The sequence below is a fragment of the Terrapene carolina genome, unplaced genomic scaffold, assembly GCF_002925995.2.
Source record: "Terrapene carolina triunguis isolate 2854851 unplaced genomic scaffold, T_m_triunguis-2.0 Scaffold198, whole genome shotgun sequence".
NCBI classification, from domain to species: domain Eukaryota; kingdom Metazoa; phylum Chordata; order Testudines; family Emydidae; genus Terrapene; species Terrapene triunguis.
The window spans coordinates 2,031,046-2,052,437 of NW_020664549.1; the positions used below are offsets into that span (position 1 = coordinate 2,031,046).

Consider the following 21,392-nt stretch of genomic DNA (forward strand, 5'->3'; position numbering starts at 1 on the left):
GCTCTGCCCTGCCTGAGCCCCTAGACTGTTGGGGGGCTCTGCCCTGCCTGAGCCCCTAGACTGTTGGGGGGCTCCGCCCTGCCGAATGGCCTGAGCCTATAAACTCTTGGTTGCTCTGCCCTGCCTGTGGTCAGAACGCTGGATTACCTGCCACTTGGCCCTGCCTAGTGTGCCAGGGCCTCAGAGACTGCCAATCTCCCAACAATCTTGGCCTAGGGAGAGACCTGAGCGCGAGGGGGCATGGCCTCCCTCTGAGATTGATGGGGAGGGATGGCCATGCACTCCTACATGAGCTAAAAAAGCAGCGATAGAATTTTTTCTACTACGTGATGTAAATTAATGTAGCTCTATTTAAAAAAAAAAAAAAAAATCCACTGAGCGATGCTGATTTACACCAACTGAGGACCTGGATCAGGAGATCAGGCTGGTCGAGATGCAGGTGTGTGGGGGTTTAGGCAAACATCCAGCTTAGTTCTGCAAAGCACAGATCATCCCATTAGCATAGGTCCGAGCAGACAAGAGCAGCCCCCTCTCACCCTCCGCATGGCTCTGGAATTCGAATGGCTCAAGTAATTCAAATGGTAGGATAAAATGACGTACCCTTCACTCTCACTGAGATAGTGTGGCGGATGCTGCCCATTTTGTTGGACGCTAAGCAGAAGTATTCCCCAGAGTCTTCCTCAGAGACGTTGGTGATGCGAAGGGCCTTGTTAAAATTTTCCAACTTGGTTTTGTCTGTTGGGAGCTCTCCTCCTTTCTTGTGCCACATGATGTCTGGTGCTGGTCTAAGGAGGGGAGGACAGATTAGGGGTCATATCTGAGAGGAAGGCTCGTCAAGCCATGTACTGTACAGGAAACAAACAGATTACTCCAAATTCAGAACCACTTAAACCAGTCCCCTTAGATTTCATCCTCCCAATGGTTTCCACAGATGACTCACTCTCCTTCCTTCCTGACTTACACCAGGATCTTGATCAAGGATCCTGACCTTCACTAACACCACTAGGAGTGAATTTCGGACTCATGGATGCTACTCAATCTTTTCTGCATAGTTTTAGCTGGTGCACACTCCTGTAGCCAGAGCTGGCCAGTTGGGCGCTCACAAGGACTGCAGTGGGGCCGGTTTCCCTATATTTGGTAGGACACTATATCATGTGCCACTACATCCCCAACGTGGACAAACAAAAGGAAACTCATCCAACCCAGAGAAAATAGTAACACAGCGTCACCAGCTTCTACTTTTGTGATGCATCTTTCCACCCCTTGCCCATAGTACATTTGCAGTTACCTGTCCTTCCACTGGGGAGCAAGGCACTGTGGACTTGATCCAACTTCCACCGAAGTTAATAACAAAATTCCCAGTGATTTCAAGGGTGGAGCATCAGGGACTGTACAATTTGCTTACTACTTAGAGCAGAGCAGATAAGGAGATGCCAGAAACCATTCCCCCTCCCTCCCCGCGGCAAGTGGTACGTACACTCCTGAAGCAATGCACTCGAGTAAGAGGTCCACCCCTCTCAGCACTATCTGGTTGCTTGAGGTCCCGTAGGGATACATGAAGCTGGGGGTTGTTTCCATAACCCCTCGGGCTGAAATCAGCAGAAAAGAAAAAACAGACCACTTTTAAAATCTCCTCCATGTTGTTTCTACCAGCAACACACAGAGCTGCCTGAGTTGAGAGCAGCGATATAGCAACAGGGGTAGGATGTATCTGTAGCATCAGATGGTACTTTACTAAGAGAGGAAGGCATGTTCTCTGCCTGGAAGAGCCAATCTAAGACCGGAAAGACATGACAAGGTGGACAGCTCTTTGGAGAGGTGAGGAGGTTTTTAAAGGAGGGATCTGAAAAAGAGAAGATGTTTGATAGGCAGGAAATGGGAGAAGGTGCAAAGCTGAGAGTGGGAGGAAGACAGAGAAGGACAGTAAGGAGAAAGGAATTGCTGGGGGGAGAAGAGAGAGAAGAGCAGGCAATTGTGGGAGGAGTGTATAATACAAGGCCCTGAAGATGAGCACAAGGAGCTTGAATTTGATGCAGTGCCAAACGCTAATTCTACGGCATGACAGTGCCCTTCGCACCGGCCTATAAATTAGCTTGCCCCAGCCACGTAATTACTTTTGAGGGGTGGGTGAACGACCTTCAGTTATTATGGCAAAGGGCAAACAGGCAGATTGCATGTCCAGTTAGTTGGTTTTCACGACCATCTTGCAGGACTGTAGTAGGTCATCAGACCATCGTCCCAATAAAGCTGGTTCTACTCGGACTCATGTGGCTGCACCAATGTCCCACATCAAGCTGAACGACCCCTTTCTGGGCTCCCACAATAGAACCATAAAACTTCCCTTCTGAAGTATCAGTGTTATGGGACCAGTTACCGCACAAGGGTTTGCCAACACTGAGCTCAGAAGGATTTATGTTCAATTAATAAAATGCTCCATCTCAAAGCATCTAGAGGGAAATCCGGTGATGAATTTTAAGCAATGTTAGTTATGAAATACAATCCATGCCAAACCAAATTAAGGCCAGATTAAGGCAAAGCACTTAAGAAAATGTGTAACTTTAGCACCATTGCATACTCACATGTTTAAGTGCACTGCTGGATGAGCACCTCAGTTATCCCAGTGCAAGACCTTATTGTGGTCTATTGGCCGTATAAGTGTAAATTAGGGCAGAATTTGGCCCTTAATTTCTTTCTTTGATATGGTTAACAAAGGAAAAAGTTGTTAAAGGAAATTATGTGGACAGAGTATACGATATCTCATCTGTACTTGGGCATCTGACATGGTTCCATATACCATTTCAATAAGGAAACCAGAGACATGAGACTTACACGGAATCACTACATGAAAAGGTACAAAACTGGCTAAAACAAAAGTGCAGCTCAGAAACAAGATTAACAATTTAGGGTTAGTTTAGGAAGAGATATTGAGTTGTATTCTACTAGTGTGTGTTCTGGGTCTGCTGATTGGGAATTTTGCCTGCATAAGGATTGTAGGATTTGACCCAGTCCTCAACAGGTTTTTGATGCAGTAGATGAGTACACTACTCAATTTTGTAGATTAATTGGAGCTCACAAACAATTTGGTGGATGGAATTAAAAGAGCAGAATCTTGGAAGGAAACGGCTGAAATCAAATGAGATATTAAAATAACGAAAGACAAAGTGCTTCATGTAGGACATAGTAATCCAACACACAAATGGAGGCATTTACTGTACTGGCCAGGCAGTAGTACCACACAAGAGGATGTGGGTATTAGCATGAAAATAAGTTGGAGTGACAGTGTTGTCTAGGCCTGTAATAAGGGTAAGGTGATTATTCTGCTCTATTTGGTAACTTTTAGGCCTAAAATGGGTATTGTGCTTTAAAAAACAAAATGAAACTGGAGAGCTCAGAGGACAGTGACAAAAACTACAAACAATCAGAAAAGGCAACCTAAGAGGAAAGTTTAAGAGAACTAGGGAAAGGTTAGAGAGAAGGCAACTGAGAAGAGACATGGCCACTGTCTACAGATACTTAAAGGTCTCTCTGTTAAGACAACTGTAGTTTTTAACTTACAACCAAAAGGACATAAGATGCAATGGGCTTAGAACAGCAGTAGTGAAAATGGAGTTATACTTTAGGAAGTGGAACAAAATGGCCAAGGGTAGGTGATGGATTGTCAACAATGGGAGACATTCAAGGCTAGAGGAGATATTGATTTAGAAAGGGATAATGGGCCCAACTGTGCTATGATGGATGAGTAGGGTTGGAAGTAGCTGGCCCCCTCTGACCCAAAAGACTCTTTAGCTCAATAACTAGTACCCATCAGAAATACAGCTCAAGTCAGTTATGCCCAGTGTGTGCCCATGAGAGCAAGAGGGGAGAATTCTGTGGTACCCGTAGGATCACACATATCTGAGGAGCATCCTATCTAACAGGCTAGTAACCTTTTGTTTTTGTTTGTTTCTTAAGGGGAGGGGCTGGGATGAGAAGGGAAAACAATTTGTGGAGTTCACTCCATTAAGACATCAGGAAAGGTTTGTGATCAGGCCCCTCAAAAGAAAAGCTACTTGCAGCCCAAACCACAGATTCACAATTGGCTCTGAGTCTACCACACCACAGCTGTGCACACACATCACATGACTTTTAAAATACAAAATGATTAATGGTCAACAAGTGCTGGTGAGAATGTTAGTCAATTATTCGGTTAATGGATTACCACCATGTACAAGTCTTGACCTTACCTTGACGATACGGTACATTTACCAATGCAGTAGACAGATATTTAACGTCTTTCCTACCACTTGATAAGCTCCCTTTCCTAGGGAAGGCAGCCCTACAATACCAACCCAACACTAGTGTATGAAGGCTAGATTGCAAACATAGTGGCTGGTGTTATGAAGGCAATACTTGTCTACAGCTACCACACCATGGTAACAGCATTTCTGCAGGTATTTCCTATTTTATGCACAGAGATGCAGGAAATACATCCTCTTCGATTCTACTCCGTAGGCAAATGTCATTTTAATGGCAACCACTGTATGGTACATGTCTGAACAGGCTGCACATCTCACTTCAACAACAATTTTGTTTCTTCAGGAGCCAGGGAAGGGATCAGTCAGGGAAAAGAAGCAGTACAAGCAATTTTACCAGCCATATATTAATGATGACAATTAAAAATAAAGGAAGGGAAATTAGTATCCTGTTCCAGTGCTTTTAAAGCACCCTACAAACATACTGGGTACCTCATAATAAAGGTTCTATCTTAGTACATACTACTGATAAACATTTGCCATTTAACATTAGGGAGCAGCAGAAATCATTCCAGGCAGACATAAAATTCCAATTCCAGATTTGTGACAATGACAGACAGAAAATGTCAGGCTGCTAGAAAAGCCTCAGTCCATTTCTTTGGTTGGAACACAGAAATAAATAAATTGATTGGAAGTGGATTTTTATACCTGCTCTGCTGATCATACACCCCTGTTATTGCCACCGTTATTTGTCTATATAAAAGAAACCTTATGCAGGTGTGATCAGGATAGTTTAAAACATTCACTTAACTCCAGTGCCTGCAGCTCTGAGCACTGAAGTGCTAATCAAAGGCATTTTTGTTTTTTTCATATATTACAGATTACAGATTTTAAAATTGGGACACAGCTTGCAGAACATTTAATTTCTACTAAGAACCTCGAAAGAGGAGTTATATACACATTCAGACACTGTATTCATTTGCTTTCTGTACAGTGAGCCACCTTTAAAAAGTTTTCCACTGTTTTGAAAAAATTCTATCATTTCCAGTGGAGTTCCTTATTTTAAAGACAAGAAATTTCTGGCGCTGGTAAATCTTTCCAACTAGTAGAACGTTAATTATGATGATACTTAGCTCTTATATAGCACTTCTCATCCAAAGATCTCAAAGTATTTTACAAAGGATGTTAAATATCATCAGCTTCTTTTTACTGAAAGGGAAACCAAAGTTCAGACACTTTAAGGCCACCCACTAAATAGGCTTTGAGAAGATGATGGGTGGTGGTTAGATCTTACTCATTATCAGCCTGGGGTTTAGGTTCGAGACTGATATGGGGCTAGCATTCAGGTCTGGATTAGATGATGCTAAAATCACAGGAATTGCTCCCATAACATTTTTACCTTAAGATCAGCTGATCTTATTACATTTCCACCATATTAAGGTAAAGTTTCAGAAGATGCACCTGCTGCAATTTTAACTGTATCAGAACTGAAAATACTGACCCTCTATGTGTTTTGGATCTGACCCAGAACAAAAAACTCTAGGGAGAGTTCAAGTCTAAGCATTTGGAGTCTGGGATTCTAATCAGAGGCTTTCAGGATGGTTCCAATTGGCTGTTCTGTAATTTAATATTCAAAGCAGACGGAACATAACTATTTTAGGTTTATTGCAAATGGTAACAGGCATCCCCTCTTCTATTATCTGGGTTGCAGGTGGGTGTGATATAAGAGAGATGCAGGGGAATGGAAATTGAAGCAAGGTGTTCTTTTAGTCACCAACTTGGGGGGGGGGGGGGCAGGCACCGCTGCATCAGGGCTCTAGCTGAATGAAAGTTGGCGGGATTTTTAGGACACCCCTGATAGCGAAGTTTTATATGAATGAGGCTTTTCATATATGCATATAATGCCACGCCCCAAATATCAAGGTGGAAACACCCCTCTACTCTTTAGCTGCTTCCTTCAATGGCAGGTCAGCTCCCGGGACTGTTCAGTGTCTAACTGCAATCTCAGGATCCACATGCAAAGTAGCATAGACAGAGATATCTGGCTCCTCGGAGAGCTGCTCTGTTGACAGCTCCTGCCTCCGGCATGGTCGCATGCAGTGAGATTGTTGGGGGGGAGGGGAGAGGAAGCAGCCTCCAGAGGCTTCGCTGTAGCACATGCACGGCAAGTTTGCTCTGTAAGCTCCATCCCAACACACTGTCTACAGGCTGTACTAGTGGAAAGCTCTTCACAAGCTTCCTATGACACTGGGCTGCTGAGGAGGTTGCCAAGGACTTTTGAACGCAACAGGATCTCAGCTGGTGGTCATCTAAGAATTCAGAAGATGCTGGAGCATCCATTCCCTCCTTGGTGCACGGCTAGAGCCCTGCAGCTCTGTGGAGATCCGCTTTATAGCCGTGGACCATTTGTGCGGATCGGATGCGGATACAAATTTTGTATCTAGAGCCCTGCAAATCTGCGGATATCTGCAGACCATTTTTGCGGTTCAGGTGCAGATCCACGTGTCCTGTTCACTGGATTGATACGTGTGTCTCAGGAGTCGATGCTTTTCACTACATTTTATGCTTCTGCAGATGGTAAGTTATCCATAGAGGGAGCAGCAATTCAAATCTGTGCTGAGGGAGGGCCAATGGGTCTGGGTTTAGGGCTTTGCTGTTGGATTCTTCAAGATCTAAGCTTCTATTCAGTACAAAGTGGTGCTGCTAGCTGTGAAGGAGGCCAATCTACTGCTGTCTCATTGAGCCTCTATACAAACTCAGACGCAGCACTAAGAGGTATGCACTTCCCTTGTTCATCTGAACGGGGCATTGCTTTATGTCCAGCTACTGTTCTTCCCGAGCCTCTATGGACGTTCGTGGTGCAGCTGGATGTTCCATTTACTGAGCAGTCATCTTGGCAATTTTTCCTCTCATACATAGCCCTTACTCATGCAAGTAAACCCACTGATGCAAATGGAACTCCTTGCATGAGTAAGGGATGCAGGTTTGTGCACCCAAAATGGGAACCTAAGTACCACAGCTAGATACACCGGCACAACGTTTTGATCTGAGTCCACATGCAGTAACCGAGTGCCTATAAAACTCCTCCCGCTGCTTTAAACATCTACTGTTTGGTGGTAAGGCTGGCAGCAGGAAAGGGTTTATACAGTAGGCTGGAGCAGACGGGTCTCTTGACTTTAAGAATCAACTGAAGGTGGGGGGAGGAGGTGGAGGAAGGGAAAAAAAGCCAACACACATACGTGACTGGTGTCAACTCAGTTACTCCAATACAATGAAACCTGCACTAAGGATCCACAAGTGCAGCAGGTACTCCTCCGTTCCTTTTCCCAACTTCTGAATGGCCATTTAAAGAATCCCTAAAGTTTCTGCAGTCACGTTCAGCCAAGTGTCCGACTTTTACTTATGGCAATTTGCACTGCAGAAAGAAGTTTCAGCTATAAAACTTTTCTCTGAAGGTTTACTTGCTACATGAAACCGGTGTGGGCAAATAATCCAAGCTGAATTACTAATTAGACACATTTTTCTGTTTGTTAATTTAGCATGATTTTCTCAAATCGATTAGTTATTAAAATAACGTTCAGAATAATTTCTAAGAACAAGTCTTGGTCTGTAGTTCACTTGTCTACAGTTGGTTGGGAGGGCCTGGCACGGAAAGTTTGAGCTGTTGGATTGGACACAAAAGGTCACCTAGTATGTTTCTTTTTCCCTGGTTGAATGAGCCAAACTCTACACTTCAAGCTGGAGATGTGATGTCCAGTTTGGGTGCTAGTTCACTAGGAAGAGCAATGGCTTGTACAGGACAATGGGCTAGCTGCCCCCAGTACCTACAGTCCTGGGCAGGAATGTACTCAGAGCAGCTAGCCTGCCGCTGTGGCTAGGTCACTCAGAGCTAAAGTGCAGCCATCTACCTGGGCTGGAAATTACAATCCCCAGCTCAAGGTGCAGAGGGACCCTCATATTCAGTTGTCCTGGGAGGAATTCAAAATTCTGTTCCTGGTATGCAGTGTTTGTTACCTTCCTGGCAGAAAAAGTTCTGTCCCTAGATTATTTGAGGAGAGTGAACACAAAAATGATGCAAACGGTGTAAAGGGATTCACTTAGAAATTCAAACTTCTATTTATTTAAACAGCATTTGCCCAGCTTCATTAGCCAATGAATATTAACCAGAAACATTTTAAAGGATAATTCTCTACAGGATTCTCTCTCCATTTTCCCATGGATTTACACCTACTCACAGGCACAGAGGAGAAATCTCCTTCTACTTCCATCGCATGGAGACTTGAATCAGTTGATTTGACAACCACTGCTCCTATTGGAGCTAATTTCACTCTTGACCGTTCAAAGCCATCCATACTGGGCATAACTCATCTTCTCTCATTTCAAGGGCATCCCTGACTTCAGTTAAACACAGCACATTGTCTGACACTGCTACTTGCTTAGCAGGGTGGTTACACTGCCAGCACTGTTCTGGGTTTCTAACATCCCAAATCCCCCTCAATAGTCCTTGAGACAGTTTTCACTAAAAAAATCCACATTTCAAGAAGGAGTTCCCTCCCTAGCCCATATGGCATCCCTATTACTCAGAGCATTCTCAGCTAGTCTCATACGGGGCGACACAAAAGGGGGGGGAAATCCTCTTTTGGCCATTTCATTGGGCAGCAAATCATGGCAGCAAACACATTTCAATACTCCTGCAAGATTTTATCCAACTTGCTTAGACTTCTGCAGTCAGGCAATATGTTGCCAAAAAAAACCCTGCAAGGCTTTCAATTGCTTAAGCAGCAGTATTCCCTATTCTTCCTGATAGCGCAAAGCTTCTACCTGATTTGGGATTCATTTGCTTTGCAGAGCTTTCCTACCTTTCTGATCTAGCTAATTCTCTGAGCCATTAGTAGGATGAGAGCTTCACAATAACATGCCCATATTACTGCTATTTCCCTCCTTTGCTTGATGCCAATGAAATGGTGATCTGATTATAAGGTGGAAGACCCTCTTTGGTCCAGATTCTCTGCTGCACTCAATTTAGGTGCAGCAGATGTGGTGCTGGGGCCACGAGTGATCTGGTTACTGCTCCCTGATTTCCTGCCCAGCCTTGAATGCACTGGGGGCTGCTCTGCCATGCACCAAGGAACTGTATGCCAGCTGGGGATGGCTGGGGTATGCTGTAGACAGTGTCTATCCCTCCTGCAATGCACATCCTGCTGGGGGGTGCAGAGGGGGAGGATAAGAGCTTCAGCATAAGAGTCAGCTATTCTGGCTGTATGCCTACTAGGGACTCCCCAATGGCAGGGTTCTCCTTTGCTAGGGGGTGAAAAGTCTGTCCCCCCCTCTTGCTTTGCACTGCCTGAGCAGACACCTTGAGGAGGGAGGGTCTGAAGAGGGCTCAGACTGAAAGCACAAAGAATCTTTGCATTTTAAAACATATGTGAGGCCTGACTGCTATTCTAGCTACCTGAGCACGAGGACTCCACTAGGGTTTGCCTGTGCATATCTGCGGGCAGACCACAGTCCCTTGTGTTAAGCAAAAGTCCTCTCATGGTTTCAGGGCAAATGGAATCCCTCTCATTATTTTGGAGTCAGTTTCATCCTTGAATAGTCTTATGAGGAGGAAACAATACAGGCTGCACCAGCACATTCCTCCCCCCCCCCCCCCCCCCCCCCCCCCCCGAGCAGCCGGAACGTAATCATGAAAGGCATACACTGAATTCACTGCATTTGGGTACATCCTCCCCCTTCCTCAGCAACAATATCTTGGGGTATATCTGCCGGAGCTTAAGAACACTTTGTTATGATTCAGTTTCCAGCACTTTACGCAAACATCCTCCCTCACTACACCACTGAATGAAATAAACCCACCGTGGCCCCCCACTATTATTTACATTATCACATCACTTCCATGACACTTTCAATTCATTTCAGAAGGAAGATCATGCCCTGGGGACCTCAGCGATTGTGCCTCTGAAGCATAGTTTATGAGTATGCTGCGGGCTTCCCCCAACAAATGTATTCTCCTGAGGTAGTTTTTCTGCTCAGACAAAGGGGAGAGAAAGAATCTTCAAAAAGCATTCAACACATGCATAACACCACTACAAAGAAACACATTACCATGCTTTTCAGAAAACCATACACCTCTTTTCCCTTCTCAATGCCCATGTTTAGCTGCAAATATAATAGATGCTCTTTCTGAATGGTAAGAAATCTTGGATTTTCTTTTTAAGTTTTCTGCTCTTTGAAAAGAGGATCTTATTTGCGGTAGAAATGAGGATTTGGATTCAATTTGGCCAAACCTCCTTGCTGTTTGGGCTTTGTTTTGGATCATATTCAATTAATCCAAATGCCCCTAATCTGGGGGTTCAGAGCATTGATTAGCTTTAATTTTCAATAATTTGGACACCGGATGATATTTTAGGGGTCCCCCCCCACGTGCAGTATTTATGAAGTTGAGACTATAAGTACAAAATCAGAAACAGGACTACATATATATGGCGTGTATGTGCACACATATTATATATATATATATATATATATTGCTAACTTGACTGCTCAATTGCTTTGTCAGTTTCAATGACCAACCAACTAGTGGGTGTTAACACAAGAGTAAGTTGGGTTAGGTAGAAAGGAGTTAGAACATGAAGTTCTCCAGAAGTCAGTGTTGACTCACCACTGTACATGTCAGTGTGATTTCGAAAAGACGTTTCATTATGGGGATTCTCTGTAATAAACAAAAGAACATGAGCGCACCAAAGGCAACAAAGCAAGCACTGAGTAACGGAAGGCGTAACGGAGGAACGCAAGAAAGCAGGAATGAAATACCAAGACCAGAACACAAAATTATTTTGAAAACGTAAAAATACTGCAGCTATGCAACACAAGCACACAAAATATTCTGAAAAGAACAACAGTCCAGAAAGAAAGAAACAGCAACATAAGACAGCAATGAAAGGAGAAAGGGCTGCTTCATTCCTACAAGATGTATAATCAAATCAAAGTATAAAAATAAAATATCAACTAAAGGTTTCATAAACACTTTCTGTAATTTAAGTGTTTGATTCTTTTGGTATAAAGAGAGTGTCTGTATCTTTGAAAAATCCAGTTCCAATGTGAGACAAGTGGCTATTTTGCTCTTGATTCCTTGAACATATGAGGGAAGCATGTTTCTTGCTATTTTATGTCAGTATAAAACATAGGTTGGCAAAGCAACAGCACAACCACACAGAAAGGTGTGATAAAAATGAACAAAATTAGGATTTAAAAGTAGTTAACTGTAAAATCCTTTTAATTAAAAGGATTTTAAAGTGCATTGTGTCTCATAAAAATCCACTATTCACTAACACACATCCATTATTCGGTGACAGGCACTCAGATCTAACAACTCTATTTTATGGAGAACATTAATTGGCATTACAGGATTGCTGGATGATAGATAGAACCATGGGCCAAGATCCACAGCTGGGGTAAATCAGCATCGTTCCAATGAACAATGCTGATATACACCACCTGAGGTTCTGTCTTCACGTTTTTAAAATGCCTCTTATATTAAATGCTGATTTGGGATCTGCTAAGAGTGATCAGATTTTAAAAAGGGATGCTACACAGCCATCTTACGACATCATCTAATGAACAGAAAGTTTTAGAACATTTAAAAACTGGGTACATTGGTTACAAGAAAAGTCACTGCCCTGAAGCTTAAACATCAACAACATACATCATCTTTTTTCAGAAGGGTTAAAACCAGGGCCGGCTCTGGCTTTTTTGCTGCCCCAGGCAAAAAAGCCTCCCGCCCTCCCCCCGGAGCACGGCAGGGAGGGCGCCGAGCCCGGCCGCGGGCCACTCTCCCCAACCGGCCGGAGCGCCGGGGGGAGGGCGGCGAGCCCGCCGCGGCTCCGCTGGCAGCCGGAGCGCCGGGAGGAGGGCGGAGAGCCCGGCCGGGGCTCCGCTCTCCCCGGCGGCCAGAGCAACGCAGTCTGACCTCATTCCACTATAGGGAAAAGTACAGCCTTATGTTTTTACTGCATCTTTACAAACTGCAAGGGCAATTTTCTTCCCTCCCATATGGAACGTAAATAATGGAAATTTAATGTAATCATTTTTCAGCAGCTGGATTACCCATTTCTTAAAGTAGCCAACACCCATAGTTTAAGGCACATATCACTCAACAGCTTTAGACAAAAAAACCCTAAATTCAACCACTTTGAACGTGATATAGACAAATAATTTATTATCTTAACAGCCAGAAAATCAGCGCTTCAGTCCACCTTCTATACAGGGGCCTCCAGGGATGGAATTTGCATGCTATAATAAAGCCGACATTTCCATGGGAAGACTTAATAGAGAGTCCAGTATAATTGGAAGCCACAGTGCAGCAGTCTTAATGAGCCTTTTAAAGGGCCTGAGAGAATGGATGCTGTAGAGACATCTAGATGAAGAATAGCTATCCTACATGGGTTAGCTAAGCAGAGACTTCTTAGAGCTCGTCCATTCATCAATAGTTTGTTCTGCACAGTCTTTCCTTCAGTCAATTAATATATGCAGCCACATCCTCAGCTGGTGCCAACGAGCCCAGTTCCATTGTCTTCGGTGCTGCTACACCCATTTACGCCAACTGAGAACCTGGCCCTTTATTTGCAGATAAATGTTTTCATTCTTTGACCAGCTCTGTAAGTGGATAATTTATCTGAATGTTATTCATCTGTGAATATTCTCATCATAGGGTGACTGGACAGCAAGTGTGAAAAATCGGGACGGGAGTGGGGGGGGGCAATAGGAGCCTATATAAGAAAAAGACCCAAAAATCGGGACTGTCGCTATAAAATCGGGACATCTGGTCACCCTGTCCCATCAATCGGCCAAGAATCTATGTATTTAGCCTTTGTCTGTCCCAGCATGCCTCAGTCTTATTCCTAAGCCCACGTGGGGGAGAGAGCACAACAAAGCGGGTAGAATGCTCTCCGCCTGTTTTGATTCTCATATCAAGTTTTAGGCCACTGGGGCTCCACTAATTTCAGCGTGCACTGATGTGAGATCACAGTCAGGCCCTACCGTCCTGGTTTGGGAGTGTTCTACACTCACTTTGCAGAGCTCTAAATACACTCAACCTGTTCCACAATGTGTAGCATGGTACCTATTTAAAAGCCATAGTCCTCCTCCTCTCCAACTACGGCAAATGCTTCTTTAACAGAGCTCCTGTTCCTCTAACTAGGTGGCAGCTTGCCTAGCATAACATGACCCTCCAATCACGTGTTCAAGGCGTGCTGTACCGTTCCAAGTTCTCTCATCTGCTGGCTGCTCCTGGAAGGGTGTGCGGAGACATTCAAACATAGACTCTCTGGCTATGGGAAAAGTTGCCAAGCTGCTGCAACAGGGAAGTTGAAATAAAAAGGAGACGGAATGGAGACGTTGTTGAGAAAACAAATGGGCAGCAGGGAGGGATTGGACTCAGCTTCTGCTGACTCTGAACTGAGACAAGGGGCAAACGTGTAAGGTGAAGCTATGCAGAGAGGTATAATGCTAGCTGCTTTTACCTGGGATGTTCATTATCCAGTTTAATGAGAACAGAAATATACAGCAAAGTCTCTGAACCATTGCTTGTGTGGTCCTCCTCCTAACTCCCGCAGTCTATAGCCCTGAACTCTCACGGCATTAGACTTGCAGCCGGGTAATGCTGTTCTCACTATTTCTTAATACAGAGCGGCATCTGGGAGAGCCTGCCCTGACCAGGCATTTTCAAACACCTTGCCCGCTTTCTTTGATTATCTCTTCCCCTCAAATTATAGTTACAAGGTCTTAGGCCTTCGATCTTTAGATTTATACTCCAATTTACACCACAGTGTAAAATGTACACAGGGAGCAGCTAAGCTTCTTGCTCTCAAAGTAATGTGACATTGTGCTTGCCTCAACCAACATTGTCCTAGGTGCTGTACATATACATAGCAAAAGTCCCTACCTTGCGGGTTTAGAACGTAAGTATTATCTCCTTTCCTCATCCTCTCTCTTACCCCCCCCCTTACAAAGTTTCCACATCCACTGGTGATCGGAACTATGATCTCTCTCCAAATTTCCTCCAGTAGACCCCCAGTGAAATCCATCAGCATTGGAGACCTGCCTTCCTCCATAAATCTACTTTTAGACCACAGAAGAGAATACTGGTGCCCGGAACTAGCATGTATACTCTCCATCTCATCCCCTGGCTCCTTGGACATGCTGAGTTACTAGATAGATGTGCATCCCGTACACCTAGAAATAAAATAAATATTCAGAAACAAATCCAGGACTGCCTATCCTACTATCACTGCAGTGGCGAAAGGATTTTGCAGTCAGCAAAGGACTCTGAATGAGATTAGAGACATAATCTGGTTTGTCCATCTCCAGCCTCAATGTCATCTCAGGAGACTTCTCATTATGTAGTGAGAGTGAATTATAAACGGATCCTCTTGCCCCTAGAGAGGATGCCCTTCTCTGGGTTGAAACTGAGGTCACCTGCAAGCCAGCACAAGTTTTCGATGCAATCGCTTGGGCTCCATAGGGTTAATTTTCCTGTTAACGTGAGTGGGAGTCACACAGCTAAACAACAGATCATTGTTTATAAATAATTTAGCCCTGTGCTGTGCAGCTCGTGAGTTAAGCGAGGAGACTACATGTGCCAGTCGCCTCAGTGTTCACAAGCACAATATCTTCTCTACTCAATGAGAGCAACAATGGGCTTAAATTCAGGCCAGGCCTGAGGCTACGTCCTCACTACGGGGGCGGGGGGTCGATTTAAGATACGCAAATTCAGCTACGCGAATAGCGTAGCTGAATTCGACGTATCGGAGCCGACTTACCCCGCTGTGAGGATGGCGGCAAATCGACTTCCGCGGCTCCCCCGTCGACGGCGCTTACTCCTACCTCCGCTGGTGGAGTAGAAGCGTCGATTCGGGGATCGATTGTCGCGTCCCGATGAGACGCGATAATTCGATCTCCGAGAGATCGATTTCTACCCGCCGATTCAGGCGGGTAGTGTAGACCTGCCCTAAGCAAGTGAAACTCCAGTGGAATCAAAGGAGTTGCACCAACTTAGAATGGATCTGAATTGGGCCCAGTATAATTCTGCTCTCAGTTACGCTGGTGAAATCTCAATGAGATAGCACCAAGAACAAAATTGGACGCAGCATGTTTTAAGGATCCCTGGCTGCCTGGGGCTCATTACCGCATTCTTGAGTATATTTCTGCATTATTTCAGACTTGTTCAGGAAAGTGCTATGGAGAGACAATGCAAATGTAAAAGAACCGAGGGCCACAGCACAGTTAATAACCCTAACCCTGGGCTCATCAGGAGCAGCTCTGAGCAAACCCAGGCTATTTCTCACATAAGAAGCCTGGAAATTAAACAGATTGATCACCCACTAACTACGTATATAAAAGCTCCCCTACAAAGCGCAGACACGTCTCACCTCTGTTGAAGCTGGTTTTGGGTTCGTACACACACACACACACACACACACACACACACACACACACAGTTATAGCATGAGCTATAGGCCTGCTTAGCAGTGAAGTTCTGAAGCATTAGAGAGACATCAATACCCCGCCTTTAGGTTATTGGTCCAACTGCTATGGTTACCTTCAACCACCAATTCTTAGGTTATTCTAAACCCTGTTATGGAAGGAAGTGCCCTCCCCCAGAGAGATCTCAGAGCTGCATGGAATGCCTTCTCTGCATGATACTGACAGCACGATCTGGAGGGAAGTCCTTGCAGAAAGACTTAAAGAAGCACCACTCAACCGGTCAAGGCGACACTTACTGGTTTGGATCTTGAGCGTGTAAGGGTTTTTCTGCTGGATGGTGTGGGTGAAGTGGAAGCGCGCGTTACAGCTGTAGTCAGTTTGGGCGTCCTGCAGCAGAACGTTGGAGAAGTATAAGTCGCCGTTCTGGCCCTGGGAGACGCGCTTGTCTTGGTGGATTGGCTCCATGGCTGAGAGAGAGAAAACAGAAATTCAAAACAAAAGCCATGGCGCTGCTGGACTCCTTAACATCTGCCTTCAAACAACTGGTGTGTCTTCTGGCAAAGCATCCGGAGGGGGCAGCAAATGCATAACTGACGCAGGGTCACTGAAGTCCAACAAGAGCTGATGAGTACAAACCAGTTCTTGTAATTAGTGGCATGAAACACTCCATGAAGAAAACAAAATACAACTGGAGGCTGCCACGTCCCTCATGGACTTTGGAGCAACACTCAGCCTTCCTGGCCTGCTGGAAGGGACTGCGTTGGATTATAAGAACTCACTGGTTTCCAGTGGAACCAATGACGCGGGATGGGAGGGATTTTAAAGAGCTAGGCATTTCTCATCGTTGTAAAATGTGATTTGCCCCATAGCTTTGTTTTCAAGCTGCTGCCATCCCCATGCTTGGTTACAGCAGAGGCTCATGTTCTTGGGCCAAATCGCAGGCCTGCTACTCCATCCAGCAGCACACACTGGCCCCACACTTCCCTCACCCAGCTACCCCCAGAGCAACAGCTCCCCCATCCTACCCTCGCAACACCGAACCTCTACGGTTTCATATATTTTAAGGTCAGAAGAAACCATTGTCACCTAGTCAGACCTCCTGCACAACATCAGCCATGGGACTTCCCTGCTTCACATCCAACAGGTTGTGATTGAAGTAGAACAGATCTTCTAGCAAAAACATCCAATCACCCACCACCTTCAGTAAGCGGTTCCAATGGTTAATTACTGACACTGTTAAAAATGTGAACCTTATTTCTAGGCTGAATTTGTCCAGCTTCAGCTCCCAGCCAATCCCTCCCCTCCCTTTCCATTCCAACCTTTTTAAAACCCGTGAACCACAAAGTGGCTAAAAACTCATGCCATGATCTAACTCCCACAATTCCTGCCTGCAGAGGATTGTGGGCTGTGACAGGATTTCTCACCAGTTTGTGGGTCACAGGACAAAACGAAACAAAAAAAAATAGGAGGTTGAGAACACTTGGCCTATGCCAGAAAGCATCAGCTCCACTTCTGCTGTAATTAAAACAAGGGGGGGAAAAGGTTGAAGTTCTGCATTAAAATACATATTGCGATCGGTCAAAAGATTTCCCTCAGTGAAATGAATGGTCCAGGGAGCCCTGGCCACCCGACCACTGTCCCAACTTACAGCTGCTCATCCAGAAGACAACAGGAGGCGGCAGCCCAGGGGGTGGGTTGCATTTTAAAGTCAGTGGGGATCCTTCATCGATCTCTACAAGGTCCAAATGTTCCTTTGGCCACAAGGGAGACCCTGTAATCAGAAGATGTGAGACACATAGCGGACGTTGAGTTGAAGGGAATATACTGGGAGAGATTTGTTTTTTTAAATCACATCGCCCTCTCCGAGGACCTGGCCTGGTTTCAATGGAAAGACCCTGATGCAATTTAATTTTTATACACACAGGTTTCTTGCAGGGTCCATGTGTTCCTGCTCCATGATGATATTTCTCCCTCCAAAAACTACTTATATTGGAGGGTCTCTAAGTGTTGTACAAACATGACTAATGAATTAAGCTTCACGACAACACCCTCTCTAAGTTGGGTGTCATTACCCCTATATTACATATGGGGAAACTGGGGCATAGAGAGACAAAGTAACTTGGGCACAGTCACACAGTAGGTTAGTGGCACAGAAGGGAAGAGAACCCAGGTCTCTTGACTCTCTGTTCTGCTTCCTAGCCACCAGACTATGCGGCCTTCTCTAGCAGCTGAGATTGCGATCCACTGTGATCAGTTACAAACTGATATTTGTGTGTGTGATGCACCCAGATGACACAGTGACAGGCCCATTAGAAGTTAGTCAGGATACAGTTATTGCAGTTGGGTTGTTGGGGTGGAAGTGGTGGGAAGGAAAAGATCAGCCTACCAGCCAATGCAGATAATGGGTATTCTATTACCACTATATATCTCTAGTCCATTTGCAAGGCCGAATTAATAAAACAAAACAGACAAACATACTGCAAGTGAAGCAAGATGTGGCATTTGCGTGGCAAATATTTCCTTCCCAGCTTCTGCAAACCCTATGTCATGCAAACATCTTTTTTAACCCAAACCAGAGCCACTCAGCTACCTGAGGCTGTAGACTGCCTGGCTCAGCCTTGAGACAGAAGCGACAAGTCTGCATTACTCACTGGAAACCTGCAGGAGGATTTTGCTGGAGAGCGCCGTCCCGTACTCGTTTCGAGCAAAGCATTGGTATTCCCCCTCATAATCCTCCGGCCTCCCACCGCCGCGGAAGTCGATGACCAGCGTCCCCGACCTGCGCTGCATCGAGACCTTCGGGTCCTTGGCCACGTTGAAGAACTTCCCATTCCGTGTCCAAGAAAAACTGCCAACGTTGGACATTGCATGTATTATGTAACCACGTGCCGTGTTCGCACAGGAAGAGCCTTACTAGCTACAATACAGTTACATTTAACATATGATTCATTAACTTTCCTACCTAATAAGCGAGACACGAGATGGAGTTGGTTGCTCTTCCATAGAGTCTGCCAGGGCCAAGCTCTCATTGAATGCCAGGCTTTCGCCCCCGTTGTGTATTCCCACATTAAATCTATTTGGGTATTTATATGGCCCTTGTCACCATAGTGTCTAAATTCCAGAGCTAAGTGCTGTACTGTGGAAGGTAAGGAGCCAAATTCTCTGCTGGTATAATGGAGCTGTGCCAATTTACACCAGTGGAGAGTTTGGCCCGAGGTACCCAGAAAGACTCACTGGTGTCCAGTGCAAGAATGTCTTTAGATCTGGTTCCCCTTTTTGCTGACATGAGTAAACTTTTCTGCATCTCAAAAACAGCAGGACCTCAAGGTCACGAGAACCTTAAAATGCACTCACGTAGGAACGGGGTTCCCTTTGGCTTCACAGTCAATGAAGATGTTATCCCTTGGGTCTACAATATAATCCTTCACAGACTGCTTTGTAATCGTGGGAGGTTGAGGCACTGCAAAGGACACAGAAAGGAAAAAAGAATGAGGAGAAACCCTTTACTCATTGTCCTGCAACGGAATCCTCCTGGGAATTGAGACTTCCCGTAGGGGGATTCACTGTTTATATTAATGATCTTTGAAATTTCAGGTGTCAGTAAAAAGACTCTTCAAAATGTAAGAGCCGCATACTTCTCATCTAAATGACTTAAGCTCCCTGATCAGGCAGTTCCCCGCCACCAGCAGGCCATCTGATGTGAATGAAAAATTAAAAAAAAAAACTCTTTATGAAAGAGACTGAACATGACAGCAAATCTTAGCTAAGAGCTTTCAAAGACAGAACACAAATGTACGTGTTTTACCTAAAAGTTCCTGCAAGGAGCCATCAAGGTAGAACACATTCAAGACAATGGTTTGAAAACTTCCATGTTTAGCCAGAGATAGTTCCAGGTTGGTATCTAGGAGCGAAGGGTTTGGAAAGACTAAAGAACATACCAATGACCAGTTTAGGGTCAGGTTCTGAGCCATTACTCTATGTTTAACATCAGCGTAGCTCCAGAGACTTCAACAGATTTATCCCTGATTTGCACCAGGATAACTGGGGATCAGAATCTGAACCCTCGTCTCTTACCCCAGGAACTGGAAATAGCTTAAAGAGGAGATACTTGTTCATTACTAATTTGGTATAGGAAATTGATCTGACATGCATGTCCATTATTTAGTAGGGTCGGCAAAACAACAGATGCAGTTCTCCTCTGAAACAGACTTTTAGCAATAAATCTCCACAGAGTTAGTGTTTGTGTTGCAAGATTAAGCTTTTGCTGGGACATGATAGCCGCTTTATTAGAACTGAAATCTCCTTAGAGCAGTGGTTCTCAAACATTCCCACAACACGATCCCCACATTATGGATTACAATTTCCCTCCAGTCTAAGGTCCGCTTCCCTCACAACAGGATGCAACTCAAGGTTAGCTTCCCCTCTCTCCCCCTGCACAGCATTTCTGACTCCATCTTCTCTTTGCTGCTATTCCCTGTAGCAGATCATCTTGCAGGGGACACTTCTGAGCATATCTGTTTTGCTAGTGTCCTCTCTGGTTCTGGTTGGGCTTATTTCCTGTCCGCACATCCCTTATGTACAGAAAAGGAATCAACATGGGGCTAACTAAGGCCGTATTCCTCTTAATCTGGGTTCCAGTGTCAGATGGAGTATGGGGGGCAGTGAATCTAAGGCAGGGTGTAGGATAGAGTACAGCAGACTCCCTATCCCCTTCCCTTCAGCTAACAGCACAACCTGGCTTCTTACCTTCCCATTCCTCTCTGAAGGTGCCAAAGGAGGGGGAAGAGCCAGGCTGCTTAGGAGCTGAGATACACAATCATCTTTGAGCTACGCAATGAGACAGAGGAAATTCTATAGCTGCCCTTACAGCAGATCTATTCCCCACAATCCAGAGTTCATGCCCTCTGCACACACAGCAATTCAAAGGAGACATTGTGCATGCCAGGAGAACTTCAGGCAGTTTTCAAATTCAAAGGCACCAACTGCCCACCGCTGAAGGGGAAAGAGGAGAGCTATGTTGGACAGGAAGGGGGAAGGTAGGGAGTTAGGTTGGAAGCAGACGAATGGTGGTAGGAGGATAGTGGGGAAAAAAGTGAGAATCTCACTGCAGGATAGAATTGGAAATGAGTCCTTATAAACCACCATTAAAAAAGGATAACCTCTCTGAAAGTCTCCACCTACAGTTTGAGAACCGCTGCCTCGGAAGAAGGTCTGCTGTGTCTAGCTGTGGCCCATATTTGCAGCTCTGACCTACATTGTGAATCCACTCATCTGCAAGAGCCATTAGAAGCACCTGCAAATTAGGGCATCAGGTTCCAGTTATGTACTGGCCCCGATTTAAAATTAGGAGCCAGACTCTGATCTAGTGTAAATCCAGAGTAACTCTGTTAGAGTCAATGCACTTATGTTGGCATAATGCAGATCAGAATATGGTCCTAGGAGCGGGCCCTGGTTTAGAACTGTCCAACCATTTGCAGATGTCTCAGCCAACTGGCCAACACACGGATGCAGTGGATCAGACAGTCCGAGGAGGCAGGGGGGTGGCCAGACTCCCCAACCTCCAAGGAACAGCTCATGCTCTTAAAATCTGAATCTTGCAACAGAGTCTGCTTTCGTGGATTCTGTTCCTGCCTTGCCATCACAAGCCATTCAGATTGCTCCTGCTGCAGCCCCATG

At 45.1% G+C, this 21,392-nt stretch overlaps 1 protein-coding gene across 1 annotated transcript in view; it reads right to left on the bottom strand.

The window, feature by feature from the left end:
• LOC113407099 (neurofascin-like) overlaps positions 1-21,392 on the bottom strand; it is a 100,668-nt gene that overhangs the window by 71,655 nt on the left and 7,621 nt on the right. The window contains exons 2-8 of the mRNA XM_029912298.1: positions 19,071-19,176; positions 18,368-18,564; positions 17,365-17,487; positions 16,013-16,183; positions 10,894-10,944; positions 1,478-1,589; positions 601-785 (exon numbers count right to left, since the gene is read on the bottom strand). Coding sequence (XP_029768158.1) covers positions 601-785; positions 1,478-1,589; positions 10,894-10,944; positions 16,013-16,183; positions 17,365-17,487; positions 18,368-18,564; positions 19,071-19,176 — 945 coding nt within the window. The remainder of the gene's footprint in view (positions 1-600; positions 786-1,477; positions 1,590-10,893; positions 10,945-16,012; positions 16,184-17,364; positions 17,488-18,367; positions 18,565-19,070; positions 19,177-21,392) is intronic.